Source organism: Python bivittatus, unplaced genomic scaffold (assembly GCF_059951505.1).
Source record: "Python bivittatus isolate LINGU-HERP-01145 unplaced genomic scaffold, Pbiv_v1 ctg000330_np1212, whole genome shotgun sequence".
Classification (NCBI taxonomy): Eukaryota; Metazoa; Chordata; class Lepidosauria; order Squamata; family Pythonidae; genus Python; species Python bivittatus.
The window spans coordinates 51,538,962-51,555,773 of NW_028277058.1; the positions used below are offsets into that span (position 1 = coordinate 51,538,962).

A 16,812-nucleotide genomic window follows, 5' to 3' on the forward strand; every position below is an offset into this window, starting at 1 on the left:
TGAAAACACACCAAAGAAATTAAAAAGACATTCTCAAATGCCTTTAGAATAAGGTAGAACGTTAGAAGCTACTATCTCATAGAAAGAAAAGTACTGAGAAATCGCAAGGCAGATATTGGCCTAGCATTAGCACAACACTGTCACATTTGTAGAAAACTTAATGCAAATTCAGTGTGTTCCTGGGTCATAAAAGCATTGCAATGTTTACCTTGAATTCTGTGGGGCGAGCTTCTTCATACAGAGCACATGGCTTCCAAAGTGCAGCCATATGGAGCTATCTAGAACCATGAGATCCAACAATGACCAAACCTTGTTTTCAGTAGGATGTAGCTTGCAATCTTGCTTTGGTCTGAAAAATGTCCTTGAAGCTCATGATAAGATAACAATGTCCCCTTTCCTTTTCTGTCTGCCTTCTCAGAACAACCGTTTTCCTCTAATCAGAATTTCCAGCTAATCAAGTCAGTTTCCCAGAATTTCAGTAAAATATGTAGTGCATTCTAAATCCACATGAATGTGGTGCAAAATTCAAAGATGGGGCTCTTGGTTTTAAACCTGAGAGAAGAACGTGTAGGTTCTTATACTGAGCACAGAGCAAAGGATGTTGAGTTCATGAGATTTGCCTTCGAGGCGATAAGCAAAACTTTTCTGCAAATAAATACAGTGTAGGCTTGGACTAGTAGGCCAAATTCAGTTTATGTTGACCGTGAATAAGGCTATAATCCTATATACATTTGCTTGTGAATAAGCTTTGAAAACCCTGTTTTTTATGCAGACACGGATAACCTTGCATTGGTAAATCCCTCTGAAAGCCATGCGAATCAGGTTGTTCCTAGAAAACTCATTCCACTGGTTTATAGGACATTATCAAAATTAACTGTAGCTAATATTGTGTGGCTTAACTTTTCAGCTACATGACAAGTTCAGGGGTGAATGTTAGTTTTTACTTGGTCAAAAGTCAACCACCTGATACTGTACCAGGCCATTATCAAAACTAAAAGATGGAAACTGTTCACTCCTACCTAAAAGAGAAATACAGAGTGTGTGAGAGAAAAAACCCCAAAATGGTTGTATATTGAATCTTATAAACAGCTTGTGTTGGAGCTCCAGCAGGTGCTAGAGTTCTTTCATAATAGCTTCTTGGACTTTCCTACATTAAAAGTTACCAGAAGTTCCTGGATTCTTGTGTGTCTGTTTAATTCTTTCAAGTCTGGCCTGCCGAGAAGCATGACAATCACTCAAAATGTCTAGTATAATGCAGAATACTGATCTTGGCTTCTAGAAGCTTTCAGAACCATTTTGTGGGCTCAGCATCTGCTTGTGCTTCCCGGTGGCTTGCTATGGAATAATAGGTCATCAGGTCATCCACATGCCTGTACCTTCATCTCAACTCCAGACTGCAGGGAGCAGCTTGTGTTTTTCCTCAGCACATGCCTCCTTCAGCATCTTGCTGTGACTTGAGCCTCTTCACTTGGTGCTGAAATTCAGCAGTGTAGGAGGTTTGGGGGGAAACGGGTTGGGAACAGTCTCTCTGGCTATCTTGAAAAGGTTGGGGTTACAGAAAAAGACTCCCATGAAAAAAACATCCAGAATGGTTTTTAAGAGTTATGAACATTCTACGATTAAATTAAACTTCCTTTTAAGGGAAAAATGGGCAAGAGCAATGAGAGCATGTATGGCAGTCTTCTCGATTATTCGTTGACAGTTTCATGCCTTTCTTTCAAATCTTTTAGCAACATCTAGTTGGCTATAGATAGGGTCAGAATATTTACATGCTCACTTTCTATGCCAGGGTTTCTCAACCTTGGCGACTTTAAGACGTGTGGACTTCAACTCCCAACATTCCCCAGCCAGCATATGCTGGCTGGGGAATGCTGGGAGTTGAAGTCCACACGTCTTAAAGTTGCCAAGGTTGAGAAACCTGTTCTGTGCTGTTGCTCCAACCTTCTCCCCCCACACCTCTTTTCTTTTATTACAGCGGCTCTTGACTTGCTGCATAAAATTAAATGTAGTCTTAGCTCCAAACTGATTCCCGATGGCTGTCTTAAAAGGTACAGGCGTCATTCAAAAGCCCAGAGTTTTTAAAATCACACTTTTATTATAGATTAACATTTTAAAAGAAAAATAAAGTCAGCTAGGCCAAATGTCCAAGAACTTTTGTTCTGTTAAAGCCCCTATAGTTTACAAATGTCTTCCCTTAAAGATGCATTGTTCAAAGCTTAAGCCATTAAAAGCCAAGTCAGCCTCAAAGCCTTCACATCTTTCTGCTAGGAATGGTTAGGATCCCTTCCCACCAATGCAAAGATTTTCAAGAAACATAGGCTTGTTCAATAACTTCCCTCCCCAAAACCAATACAAGAAAATTAACATTGAGAATAACCATTACAGCACAAATGAAAGATAACAGGGGTTCAAAGTCATTTCCTGCTTGGCTGCCTGCCACAATTCACATGATGCCAAATCATTGAAAGATGATGGATTATATTTTCTTGGAATTGATTCAGATGTCAAGCATCTGGTAGTCTGTGCCTCCACCAAAATAATAATAATAATAATAATAATAATAATAATAATAATAATAGCATCTATGACTGTCATATTTTCTTTTAAACCACAGTACCCTTATGCCACATGTTTTAAAAACATAAGAATTAGCAAGTCAGGACAAAAGGAGGAATGGAAATCCTTTCCTTTTGTTGCATACAAGGAGGTCTAAATATAGAAACCCACAAATTATTAAAAGCAGTTGCAATCACTTTTCTCCACAATACTTTTAAAGTTTTCACAATTGCTTTCCAATAAGTTACCTCTTGCAGGCTTACAACAATCTTGCAAGATACATTGGAATGAGGCAGGGAAAAAGAATAGCCAGAGGGCAGCCAATGGACTTTATGGGTAAGGAAAGATTTGAGCCCTCCCAGAGCCCATGCAAATACCGTTCTGTGAAACAGATTTTGTACCTTGATTAGAATCCACTTAGAAGGCAACTGGATGTACACAGCACATTGAACTATGCACATTGAACTATGAACTACTTGAGCAGATGTTAGGCTAGCAATTCTGGGACAGTTTAGTTTGTGGTTCAACATCAAGCAGACCCAGAAAAGTGGATTAATTAAGCAAAAGAAGTGAATACTCGCCCACAGAGGCTGTGAGATCTTTAGATGTGTTCAAGCAGAACATAGATCACCATCTCTTAGAATGACTTTCATTTGCATAAAGTAAAATTGGGCCCAATGGCATCAGAGGCCCCTTTCCAGTTCTAGGAGTCTGTGAATCCATAGTTAACCATGGGTAGGTGTGCCATGTGAACTCAGCCAGGATCTAAACCGTATAATGCTTAATAGGGAGAATCATAAAGTATATAGAATTGTTACAAATCCTGTTGGTTGTATTTTACAGAAAAGTTGCTAGGAAAGCAATTATTTCATCTTCTGTAGTGGATACATATTTATACTACGGATCATGGATGCACGTCTGACTCTCCAGGTGACACTGAATTCCAACTCCCCTCCCTCAGCAGTAGTCAGAGGTGAGGGATGATAGAAGGTGTAGTCTAATGACATCAGAGGATTGACCTGCTCTTCATCTGTGTCTTGGCTAAATATCCAACTTTTCCTTAGAATTCCAACCACAGAATTACTCTAACCCACCCATCATATTCTTTTCCTTTCAATGACTGTTAACTATGTCAGTGGATGAACCTTCCTTCATTCTGAGTACTTATTTATAAAGACAGGACAGGTGTATGTCCCTTCCCGTTAAATAATTAATCAATCACTGATCTAGAATCTCTTTTTACTACGCCTTTCCAGATTGAATTCAAGAATGTCAAGATGGAAGGGAACTGTCTCTCCATTTTTAGTCCTATCCTGTCCTTCTTGTTTTCTAAAAATTGTAGCAAGCCTTCCCTTCCCCTTGTTTCCCTATAGTGGACATTGTAAGGATACACAATGATGATTAAAGTCTAGCTCTAGACTTTACATTGCCTTGGCCTGTCTTCAGAGTCAGCCATTCTGGTCTGCTGCTCATTACAACATAAGCCCCTTAAACATACTCTGTGGATGATAGTGGGTTTACTGTGCAGTACCCCCCCCCCTTTTTTTTCTATTCATTCAATTGTGTCCAATTCTTGGAGATTTCCTGGACAAGTTCCTGCAGTTTTCTTGGCAAGGTTTTTCAGAAGTGGTTTGCCCTGGCCTGCCTCCTAGGGCTGAGAGAGAGTGGCTGGCCCAAGGTCCCCCAGCTGGCTTCATGCCTAAGGTGGGACTAGAACTTGTGGTCTCTCAGTTTCTAGCCTGGTGCCTTAACCACTATGCCAATTGTTCTATAGTTTTCAGTCCACCATGAAAAAGGCAACATTACCTACTGATGTTAAATATCTCCCTGGTGGGATCTGCAAAGGATGACTATTGAAGATTTAAGAGGACAGGGTGGACTGTAGTTCAACAGTAGGTGGGACTACATGTAATCTGGTCTTATGCATGTAAGGCTTTAAATACCTTCATGAGTGCCTTGGATTAGATCTGGAAAGAAACTTGCAAGCATCATTTACCATCATTTACCATCACATTGCTGTATTCTGAGTCAGAATCATTTTCAAAGACCACCTGATGAAGAGTGCATTGCAATATTCCAATTATGAGGTAACTAGTCCATGTGTCAATAGTGTCATCTGTGCTCACCCACAACTCAGCTTGTTGCCATTTCTGAGTGTTATATTTCCATCCGAGTGTGTGAGCAAGGCCAGTGTACAAAAAGAGAGGGAAGGTAATAGTTACATATCTTCACATGCCAAGCAATGTTGGGGGGGGGGGGGAGTGAGGGTTGAGAGTAGGAGGTGTTCAGAAGACATGAGTCATCAAAGGGCAAGAAATTGAAGCTGAAAGAAAGAACTAATGAAATAAAGCAATGATTGCCATTATCTTAAGGCGGGGGGGATCTTACCCAAGAAGCAACTTCTATTTAAAATGTGTCACTTGGTACAAAAGCCAGTCAAAATGGAATAACTTTACACTGCCTTTCGACCCAGCTGTCAAGACAATGTAACCATGTTCAGGAAGAATCATGTAAAGGACTTCAACACCTTTTGGAGCTGTTTACTGGGCTTGAGGCATGACCATATCACATCAAATAAGGCAGTTGTAACACCTTTGACAGTGGGTCCACTAAATAAAAGTGAAGGCAACTCAGCTTAGTTTTCATAGCACAGTGTGAAGTGCCTTCCAGAAATGACCCAACAATACTGTAGCTGTGAGATGTATTGGTGAATCTGTGTATGAGAACTGCTAAAGATCCCAGTTTTGGATCTTCAAGAAAGGCTTAAGGAATATGTATATATGTATGTATGTACATCAGCCAGGAGAATTAGAGAAATCAGATAACCTTCTGTGTTCCACTACATGCCTAGTGAAATGTAAATGGCAATTTCAGTACAAAGTGGCAAAGAATTGTCCTTTGGGTGGGTAGCATGTTGGGGGCTTTAAAAAGTTGGCAGGGCCACTAAACAAGAAGAGTGTGGGTCTAGGACAAATGTTCTTCTATCACTTTAACAACTGCTGACATCTAAAGTTGATTGATTATGTGCCATCAAGTCTTCCAACTCCTAACAATTACATAGATAGATTTTCTCCATGATGATCTATCCCTAACCTGGTCATTAGGTCTTCCAACAGTGCACTCATCACCACTGTAACTGAGTCCATCCACCTTGCTGCTGGTCATCTAAAGTTGAAGTACTGGATAAAAGGGTGAGGGGAAGAGGGGCTCTGTCAGTCTTTCCCTATACACTTTAAGTGGAGAAATCTATGATATTCTCTCTTATTTTAACATATATTCAAAATTAATTACATTCTAGGATGGATTTTTGAAATACGTTCAAATTGAGAAGGGAGGCCTATGAAAAGAATACTGCCATCATTGGGACCCATCTCATGTTCAGCTTTTTAACAGTGCTCTAAACAGCAATGATAGTTGCGTAATTCACACTTCCCTAAATGCTCTCTTACAAATATTAAGGTGTAGGATGCAACTGAAAAATACATATCGAATGTTTATAACATCAGAGGATTTTTTTTTAAATGACATTAGGAAAAAAATCACTTGCCAAAAAATTGTATAAATGCCATCTAAAATTATGTACATTAAGGGGGAGCGCCTACAAAAATGTGCACATTGAGAGAAATGCACAAAAATGTGTCTGAAATTGTGCAATTTTTTTTCCTTAAAATTGCAAATTAATGCAGACGTAGAAGGAAATGAATTTAAGGTTGACAAAAGGCAAAGTTAAGTGAAATTGAAATTGACTGATTCACACATCCATCCTTAACATCTTTCTCTCTGCTTGGATGTTTGGACTAGATAAGGTTGTGTGGCAAAGTTCACTCTTTGAATGCCTCGTGTCAATGGCTTATGAAGTAACTTTCTGGAGACCGCGGTGGTGCACTAACCAGCTATTGCACCCCACAAAGACTTGATAGTCACCTCTTAGACAATGACAAGCCATCATATAATAGCCACATGTGAGCATGCAAAACCAATGGTGTTGGGTAAATTCTTGATGCATTCTGATACATCTTCCACATACCTTTTTTTTAAAGATATGATTTGGTGATAAACAAAACTGGAGTAGAGCATGTATTACCATTCCTGAAACTTTCCTTGCATCTCTTAACTTCAAGAATAATGAGGTGATGGTATAATAACAACAACAATAATAATAATTAATAATAAAAATGCAAAGCTTTGACCATCCTATTGACAAACACAGTTAAGCCTTCTGTTCCCTCTTCCTGCAAAATGCACCTCTTCTGAAAGGAAAAAAAATATAGATATTTTAGCTGCTAATTTTGGTAAGCATCTTGTTAATTGCTTGCTTCACATGAGTAGTGGAACTTCGCCTCCGAGTCTTGCCTTGAACCATTTTCCGGCGTCGCACTTCCCGACAAAGCTCATAAAAAGCTTCCATAATGTTGCCTTCTCCTGTACATGCAGAGCATTCATAAAAGGCGCAAGCTAGTTCTGTGGCCAGCTTCTCCCCTTCTTCAGTGCTGACCTGCCTGGAGTGGTCCAGGTCTGCTTTGTTCCCAACTAGGATCAAAGTAACATTCTTGGGTTTTTTGACTTCATCCAACAAGTTCTTTAAGGGAAGGACTTCTTCAAAGCTGCCTCTATCTGTGATGTCATAAACCAGCACAAATCCTTCACCCCATCGTACATGCCCTTCCTTCTGAATAACATCCTCCTATTTCAAAAAAGAAACACAGGCAGAAGAAACATGTTTTGCAGGTTGGGGTGAGAAACAATACATATAGATTTTAGGACCTGAGATTTTGGATAGCCGAGGTTTCTATGTGATTTTATACGGTTGGGAAATTCTCTGGGGTCTGGCATTAAATGCACATGGATACATAGCTGCACAAATCAACATTCTTCTGGATTCTTGTGGAGAGAAACATTCATAGCTTTGTTTCTTTTCAGGGCGGACTCTTAGTCGCTACTCCAAATCCAAGAGGACATCACCAGAACTGGGATGTCTGTGTTCCTAATTTTAGACCACTGTATTATTCTAACATCCTGGGTTTTTTTTTAAGGTAATAGTTCTTTCCCTTTGAGCTTTGTATGGCTTAGCTATTGTGGTCAGACTAAGTTACACTAATTGGTGGTTGTTCTAAGGCAGTGGAATATGAATCTCATCTATCCAGTTGATGCATGTTTGTTTTATCTACACTGAGGATGAAAACAGCCATACACATCTTGGCTGAAGAACAGTCCTTGACATTTGAAGATCTGAAAAACCTAGAATTATTTGTGAATGTGGGCACTTGCTTCTCTAGGTATGGTGTACCTGTATATTTTTAGAACTTGCTGAATTGCAACTTCCAGCAGCTCCAGTTAACAGAGGTGTGCAAAGTGTTTTGCTTTGTAATGTTCTGACCTTGAAATAGCCCATTTAGAGATTGGACCGTTTCCATTAAATTCAGAACAGTTGTTCTGAGGTTAGAATGTGATGTTCTGAAATTAGAACATTTTGACTGCACGACATATTGTACATTTTGATCAGCCAGCATATCCAAGGGGAGAGAAATACTGGGGGTTGTAGTTTGGCATCATCTGGAGGACTATAGGTTCCATATCCTTACATTTGCATATAAAGAGATTTTTTTAAGACACCATTGAAATGGAGTTACTTCAGCTACAAAGATATAAGACATTACAATATCAAACTGAAAGTTAAGATTCAGAGAGCTGAAGGGACGTTAAAGAGAATACCTACTATTTGTAAAGAAAGCATGTGCAACAATAGTGTCATACCATTTAACAATAAATACCTTGTTAAATATTTTAATCACATTATTGGCATAAGTATGTAACATTTCAGTCAATTCAGTGTAACCTTCATTGAATTTTGCATTTGCATGCAGACCAGAAGCTCCATTTTCACTTTGGCATTTAGCTGTCACTAAGACAGTTCTCTGGCATCTGGCCTGTCTTGCAAAATTATTATCCACTCAGAACCTTCCTATATTTAATTGTGTGTGTGAAATGTGAAATGATCTGAAAATTAAATCATTTTTCAAGTATTATCCTTCATTGATCATAATCACATGGATGGAAAGAACACTACAGGGCCTGCTGGCTTCATTCTTCATCCTCATCTGCGAGCAGTAAATGATGAAATATCTGTATCTCTATGTTCCAGTTAGGAAATTCTTCAAATGTACGCCAGTTCTTTCCTTTCCATAATTTTCCTAGTGAGTGGAGAGCTGTGCCACAAAGTCCCAATGACAGAGGCAGGATTTCTTTATCCACTTGATTAATATCCATGGAGAATTAGATTTCTAAAATGGATGACATTCCCTTAGAAAAGGTGCTATTTTCCTGTACTTTTTTTCATACTGGTCTGATTTCTGTTTCCTCCAATTGCTTATCAGCAAAATTGTTGAGTTGGAAGGGGCTAACTAGGCTACTGAGTCCAACTTCTGGAATCCATTTATTCTACTGAGTCCAGTGCAGGAATCCAAATTAAAATATCCCCAATAGATATCTAACCCTTATCCAACTTTGGTTGCCCTGATGGATTTTCTATTGAGGGAGATTAATGGGGTGTGTATCTCTGTGTGTGCCCCTGGATCTCTTGGGGACTTTTTATACCATTGGTCATGGTGACCTCTGAAGCATGTAACAAAGTTGGGTGTCAGAAGTATGGCCCCATCCTCCTTCCACTTTTAGCATGGTGGCAGGCTCAAGCACTGAGAAGTGCTGCAGAGTTTTATTTGACTTTCAATATCTACTGGGTGCAATTGTCAGAAAATGGGGAGAGGGTGTCATCTTTATATGGATGACACCCAGCCCTCCTCTTTTCCATCATTTTTAGCTGTGTTAGCCTCTGAAGTCAGCTTCTGCTGGGACCAGATGGTGGACTGGGTGATGCATAGTGAACTAAAATGGAATCCAGACAGGTCTGAGGGTTTGGTTGCTGGTTTTAACTCTGTCCAGTTTGGACAGGTCTTTCCATGCTTTGGATGGAATTGCATTTCTGAGCACCTGAGCACTCAGATGAGTGTGCTGGAAAGGGCATCTTCTTTCAGCTATGCTTGATTTACCAATTTTGCCCCTTTTTGGACAGGGCTGACTTGGCTTCCTTGACTGAAATAGAATAATGTGTTTTATATAGGGATGCCTTTGAAGGAAACCTGAAAACTGCAGTGGTGCCAGAATGCTGTGGCTAAATGTCTGTCTGATGTTCCCTATTGGGAGCACATAATGCATGACTCAGTTAACTGCATTCCCATTGCCTCCCAAACCAAATCCAAAATTTTAACATACAAGTCCCATTATGGTTGGATCCTACTTATCTAAAAGAATGATTTCCCCATCATGGCGCTAACTGAAAGCTTAGTTTGTCCTCTGTAGTTTTGAGTACCATCTAGAGAAGAGGCCCAGCTAGAAACAGCTATGGCCACAGCCTTCTAAGTGGCAGCATCAACATTGTGGCACACACACACCCCCACACACATCCTGATGTTATCTTCAGCCTCACTGGCTGATTTTAAGAAAAAATAAAACTTGTAGATTTGTATAAGCAAATGTAATTCTTAACATTGTTATGACTTTGTAGGACAGCTAGCTTCAATTTTATCTATGCTTTTATTGTCACTCTGTATTGCTTGTATTGCTTTAGTTGATGCTGTTCTAACTGTTGTCCAAGCATATTAATTGTTACATGGCTAACTGCAGTGGAATTGCTTGTCAGCAACGTGCAAGTATAAATCTGACAGTCAATAAATCTGTGACTTGCTTCACATGAGTAGTGGAACTTCCACACTGTGGAACGCTTTTTTTAAAAAGCTAGTGCTTTCTTCTGTGTAACCCCCTCTTGGATTCTTGAAGACAGTGGCACCTGCAGGGAGACGTTAGCACAGGAAAGATGCTGGATGTATGTGCGAAACAGCAGGGTTAGCATTGTGATGCCACATCCACCATCTTGCCTATTTTGGTGTCCCTGGCTCTGTGGACACCGTTGCGTGAAGAAGACTATCACTTCCCTCCCAATCTTTTTATCTCAGAAGTAAGCAAATCCAGTCCTTCAATCCATCTTTGTAAGAGAAATTGAGGGAATGAGTCCTTGAGCTCCTAAAGGAAAGAGAGAAATCTAAAAGGGAGGGAGGGAGGGAGGAAATTCCCAGCTTTCTTGGTCACTTTTGTTGCTCTTCTCTGAACCCATTCCAATTAATCTATATATTTTTTAAAATGTGGTTTCCAGAACTGGACCCAGTACTGATTCAAGAATAACATTAGCATTATCTGTATATTGAAAAATATTATTTTGATGTTATTTTTGGAAGACACTACCTAGCTCTACATTCGCATGTACTCTGTACAGACCAGAGATGCAACTTTAGCTCTGTTTTGTATTGCCTGCTTTTTTCTATCCCCTCCTCATTTTATTTATTTGTATAGGAATTCCCAAGTCAATCCTATATAAATCTAGTCAGAAATCAGTTCCCCTGGATTTGGTGAGGCTTCCTCTCAGCTGCATTGAGACAGGATGGCATCTTTAGACTCTATGGAAGGAAACATCCATAATAATGTTCCTTAAGACTGTCCCAGCCCACATTTTTCTACAACAGACTTACATACAAAGATTCATAATCAGATGCCGCAGAGATGTTCTTTTCTAAAAAATTATTTAAAGCAGTTGTGTGGGCACTAACTCTGGCTGGGGCGGTTCTGGTTTAGAACAAGTCTTCTTTTTCCCCCCCCATAAGATCATTTTTCCATAAGAAAAAACACATAGGGTAATATTTAATACCTACATATCCTCTCCAACTGATCTAACAACAGCTCAGGGGCCAGTTTCACATTCCAGTTCAAGTTTATCCCTACTTCCGTCTTTCAAAACTACTTGGAAGAGAATGATAATTCTCCCCCTTCTTCACCATTTGGTCCCTAAGATATCTCCTCTTTTGGAACTTCTTGGAATTCTCTTGTTTTGCCTGGATTAATAAACACATAAACAAGCAAAAATCAGTTGAGACTTCTGCTGTTGTAAGAAACCCTAAAACTACAGGGAATATGAAGCATTGCTTCCCTTTCATATTCTCTCATAGTTGGCCTACTATCTTCTGATTATTCTCCTTAGTCTCCTTAATAACATTTCAGTTATAATGTTCTGCACATAAATACTTGACAACTTTCCCCTAGTGTTAATTATAGTTTTCTGGCACTGGCATTTTGCTATAGGGATCAGCAGTGTTCTTACCTGCCCAGCTGTATCTAGTATTTCCATGGAAACAACCTCATCATCAATGGTGGCTTGATGACGGTAAGTGGACTCTTAAAAAAGAAATGAGAAATACTAAATTAAAAGAAAACAATCAGAAAGTATGGTGCATTTCTGTATGCCCTGCTCATTAGACCTTTCCACTGCTCTCTGTTCTAAGAAATGTATGTTATTACTTCAACCCATTTGGTCTGTTACATTAGTGGCGGGGGGGGGGGGGCACAGAAAAAAGATGTTATTGAAAACCAACTGTTTTGCTACTCAGTTTCAATAGTATGATCTGGAATTGTTCCAAAGACCAAAAGTGGAGGCAGGGGGTGGGTGGCCTGTGGGGTTCAGGTTGCTGACTTTGGTATACAGTGAGCCTAAGACATCAGTGTACAGCAGAGACGGCTACAATTTCCATGGCCACAAAGAGGTCCAACTGCATCTTATTCTGACCTACAGCTTATCCAAATGGCAGGTCTGAGTGATGTGGTCCACTTAGCATTATGAAATTGATATGCAGTTATATGTATAGTATTTATACATGTTGATATGATATTATAAAGTTGATATGAATGGGAGATGAAATTAACCCAGCTCCCAAAATTCATCACATAGTTTATTTTGAATGATAACTCTGAAAGAAAAACATACAACAGAGATTACAACAGAGATCAAATATTTGATGCTTAATATTTTATTTTAATAGTTGATAGCTGATATGCAACGAGATTTGGCATTTGACTTATCATGAGGTCTGGATGTAAAATTTCATCATTCCAAAATTCGCATGTCAAATTTTAGATTTCAATTTTTTTCATTTCAATTTTAGTCAAATCGAGATCCCACTCCTTTTGTTCAGTATCCAGCACAGTCATTGGCTTTTGAAAGATACTCTCTACTTGCATTGGTTATTCTTCCTTGAAGCAGAAAATGGCTGAAATTAGACCAGAAGTTATTTTGAATGCCCCAGGACTTCCTGTGGTTTTCTAGTTGATGGAGTATCCAAGACTAAAACTGAAGTTCAAGGCTTTTGTTGACAATATGCAAAGGATCTCAGTATGAGGCTAGAATATATTTGTCATTAAGATTAGCCAGGTGGGCTAAGACTTTTCATACCCTGAGATTATAAAGTGAAAAATCTAGCAATTGCTATTGTGTCAACTTTAACTAGTGAGATGTTCTAGTGGATCCTGAATTGAGCAGAATGCTGGACTAAATGACTTCAGTCCCTTCCAACTCAGATCCTACAATCAATTAATCAAAAAGAGGGATACATGAAAAATTTGGTGCGCCAGAATCTTTATATAAATATAGTGATCTTGAACTTCTGAAATGTAGAGAAAACTCCAGAACATAAATGCATGCTGAAATACTCATTTTTCCTGAACTGAAATGTAGTTTATAACTTGAAAATATGTGCAAAAGTGTCTATATTAAGGGAAAATAGGTACCAAAATGATCATCTGAAAAACCTAAGCCCCAAATAGTCTTTCTTCTTTATAGGAAAATTGCTTGTGAAAAATGTGCAATGAAGGAAAAATTCATTCCCTAAGCATGCATCTGAAGAAATGTGCCCAAATATATATAACTGCAGACAAATATTTATGTGGACCTTTGCTTTTTATTGGGTACATACAAGCAACTAAATTGAACTTTGAGCTGATTAAATCAGAACCCTGGCTATGATAAGAAGTGACAGCTTGCCCTTAGCTTCATGAAACATTTTTTTTTCTTTACACTGATCCTGTTTATATTTCTGTGCCTTCAAGTCAGTGTTGACTCCTGGCAACTGCTTAGAGTAGTCCCTGCAATTTTCTTGGGTCCCAGGTCACCCAGCTGGCTTTGTAACTCATGGTATCCCAATTTCTAGCCTGGTGCCTTACCACTATACCAAACTGTCTCTCACCCTGAACCTATGCAGGTTCAAATCCCCAAACAGCCATGAAGCTCATCACCAAATTACTTTAGGCTTTGTTACCATCTCTCAGTCTAACTGCCAGCACAGAGAGGTTTTAGGACAGGGTTTCCTAACCTTTGGTGTTCCATAAAGGTATTGCAGGTGGTTTCTGGTACAGATGCAAAAATGTAAAGTTAAAAAAAGAATGGCCCAAAATTGAGTTGATCAATACATCTTGCCTCATTTCTCATGGAATTTCAGCTGGAAAGCCCATGGAATTTAGCAGTCTTGCAACATTTTGACTAAGTATTTTTAAATTCATTTTTATTTAATTTGGGGATCTTGTAATGGTCAATAGTTGGGGGGGAGGGGGAGCTCGCATATACCTAAGCTTTTGTAATGCTACAGAGTTCTGCATAAAGGAAAAGATTGGGAACTGCTGTTTTAGGGTAAATGAAAAGAAAAAAAAATACATTCCAATTTGTGTCCCTGTAAGAAAGGGCAGGATATAAACGTAATTTATTATACATTAGTAGAAGGTAATGTAATACATGTGACTTTTTTCTGGCATTCGTTTGGACCTTCTGCCACGGTCATTATTCAAATGGCTGACTTGCATTTGATTATGTTTTGGTCTTGTTCCCTGACTGGCTTAAGAGCCAACATTCTGGAGTATGTTAAAAGCACACAGTTTAAGTATTTAGATCCATGTTTGAGATATTTGTTTGGTTTGGTGTTCCTTTGAGGGCAGCAACAACACTGCAGGATACAGAATTCTGCATCACACAGCATCACGCTTCTCTTTTTCTCACTGACCCCCATATTAATTTATTCTAAATTGCCAGTTACACCACATTTTCATAAAACAAAAACGAGAAGAGAGTCAAAAGGTGACTGGGAAAAAAAGAAAGAAATCTCCCCTGCGCTGCTGTGAATTGTCTGGTTAATGAATTTGCTGCAGAATAAATAACTTTCGTACATGCCAGTGGAGTCTTCTGTAGCTCCCTTCCCAATTATTCTGTGCTAATGGGAAAACACCCAGGGCTGGTCATAGGTTGTAAAGTAGCAACTGAATGGGGCAGCGAGGAGCAATGACATGAAAAGCAAAGCAAAACCTGTGTAGAGAAGTGTCCTCAGGGTGTGGTAAAAAAAAGATAAGATGGCAGCCATGACTGTACAATCTAAGCTCCGCAATGCACATAAAAAACAGGCGGAGCTTCAATTACACCATCATGTCTGCCATTTTGACTTCTTGACCAGACTCTGCACACACTCCTGCCTGTGTCTCCTACCATAGATGCAGACAGCCTATTGCTTTCCAGTGAAATTCTTTTTTGTGACTTCTGAAGCCACCTGGTAGGGTGGTTGAAAGGAATGTTCAGTGTTTTCTAAGGATTTTTACTCCTTAAAACATAGTAGTGTTAAGGGTAGAGCTGAGGATGAATGCAGAAAATCTTAACTTTCACTTTCAATAGGCAGATTTTTGTCAGTCTTGGCTGAATGGGAATGCTTGAAATGTGGGTGTAATTGTATGTGGGAATGACCTTGGGAGACAGGAGGAAGAGTCGCAGACTGGGCTATGGTTAGATAAGAGGCAGCTGAGCCCACAAAAGGAATAGGGGTGTGGCAAAAGTCTCAGAAGAGACCCTCCCTAGTTTCTTGGACTGTAAAGGCAAGGGGGGAGAGATGTACTTTCAGACTTGCAAGATTCTGTTAATATAACTTTATAATAAAGGTATAGTTAGTACTCCTGGTTGTGCTTCTTGTCTGGACTACCTGACAAGGCTGGCATTGGGCAAGGAGTATTGAAATCTAGGAAGCCAGAGAAGAGATGAATGTAGATTTATAGGGGTCAGAACTTAAATGGTCTTGGCACTTGTCTCCCTCCTTCCTAAGAGAAACAGGATACCCCAAATTAAAAAGTGGTGAAAAAAAATGAAAGAATGCTTTTTATATATTCTTTCCTTTTTTGAAATGACACTCATTTGCTCCTTTCAGGTTCTGTTTGCCTGGCCAGAAGCAGGGGATATGAATATGAGTATCAATCAGCAAAGTAGGGATAAAATAGTCTTCTGTAAGTTACCAAAGTGACAAATTTTAATTTTGGATGTGAATGCAAAAGGTCAACTGCAGTTTTGGGCTGCATCAGCAGAAGTATTATTTCCAAATCACAGGAAGTCATAATTTCACTTTTTCTGCAGTGATCAGATCCTACCTTAAGAATTGTGTCGAGTTTTGGGTACCATTCTATAAGGAGGATTTGAACAAACTAGAAGAGGTCCAGAGAAAGGAACCAGTGCCAGAGGATAAGCTAGATTAGAAACTAAATCCAGTAAAGGGATTGAACGACCTGGGAATACTTAGCCTTTGTCCAGGAGCTTAAGGTGGCCTATGGAGCAATACTTCTTCAAACGTCCTTCAAAATCCATGATGCCACCAGAGGTCAAGCTTGACTTAGGACTGTACCCGTATCACCTATTTGTCCCTTTTCCCCTATGCTAACCCCTACCAAACTTCATATTTTTTCTCACAAGCCTGTGTTCACTTTGGATGCTCTTTCTTGCATCTTATCCAGCTTTGCAATTTCTTTTCTAACCAAATTCAGATGTATTGGTAGAGGTACCTCATTTACGATTCAAGTCCCTGTCAGCTGGATTGCTTGTGAAACTGAATCAGACTATGTTAGCACTGATGTGCCCTGTGCATGTCACAGTTAATGACACTTCATTAGCCAAAGGCCTAGCTCCCTGGCATAGCAGAAGCTTTGTGCACACAAGGTCCCATGCTTCCAAGGGTTAGGAGTCTATCCTGGGGCTCTGAAAAGTGGCTGCCAGTGAATAATAAGAACTAAATAGATCAGGAGCTTGACTTAGTAGGCAAGTCCCTGCATTGTGCTAAGCCAGTGTTTCTCAACCTTGGCAGCTTGAAGATGGGTGGACTTCAACTCCCAGAATTCCCCAGCCAGCCATAAAGTTGCCACAGTTGAGAAACACTGTGCAAAGCTAGGTTGTGCTTTATTTGTTTTCCACTCATGATGGGTGAAAAACTGTCCTAAATAGAATGTTTCTGTAAATCATTTGGTGCAAGACAATAACCTCTCCAGAAGGATTGGCCACTCCTTTTGTGAGAAGGTTGTTTGCATGTT

At 39.5% G+C, this 16,812-nt stretch overlaps 1 protein-coding gene and 1 long non-coding RNA gene across 4 annotated transcripts in view; one reads left to right on the plus strand and one right to left on the minus strand.

Moving 5' to 3' along the window:
* Positions 1-16,812, plus strand: part of LOC148215974 (uncharacterized) — a 40,423-nt gene that overhangs the window by 12,341 nt on the left and 11,270 nt on the right. The gene's annotated exons all lie outside the window — the stretch shown is intronic.
* Positions 1,992-16,812, minus strand: part of RERG (RAS like estrogen regulated growth inhibitor) — a 111,969-nt gene continuing 97,148 nt past the window's right edge. Inside the window, exons 4-5 of one of the 3 annotated variants that reach the window (XM_088141307.1) lie at positions 11,762-11,835; positions 1,992-7,240 (exon numbers count right to left, since the gene is read on the minus strand). In XM_088141307.1, the coding sequence (XP_087997433.1) occupies positions 6,833-7,240; positions 11,762-11,835 (482 nt within the window). In that variant the 3' untranslated portion in view covers positions 1,992-6,832. The remainder of the gene's footprint in view (positions 7,241-11,761; positions 11,836-16,812) is intronic. The other 2 variants (XM_088141309.1, XM_088141308.1) reach the window with 2 other exon arrangements.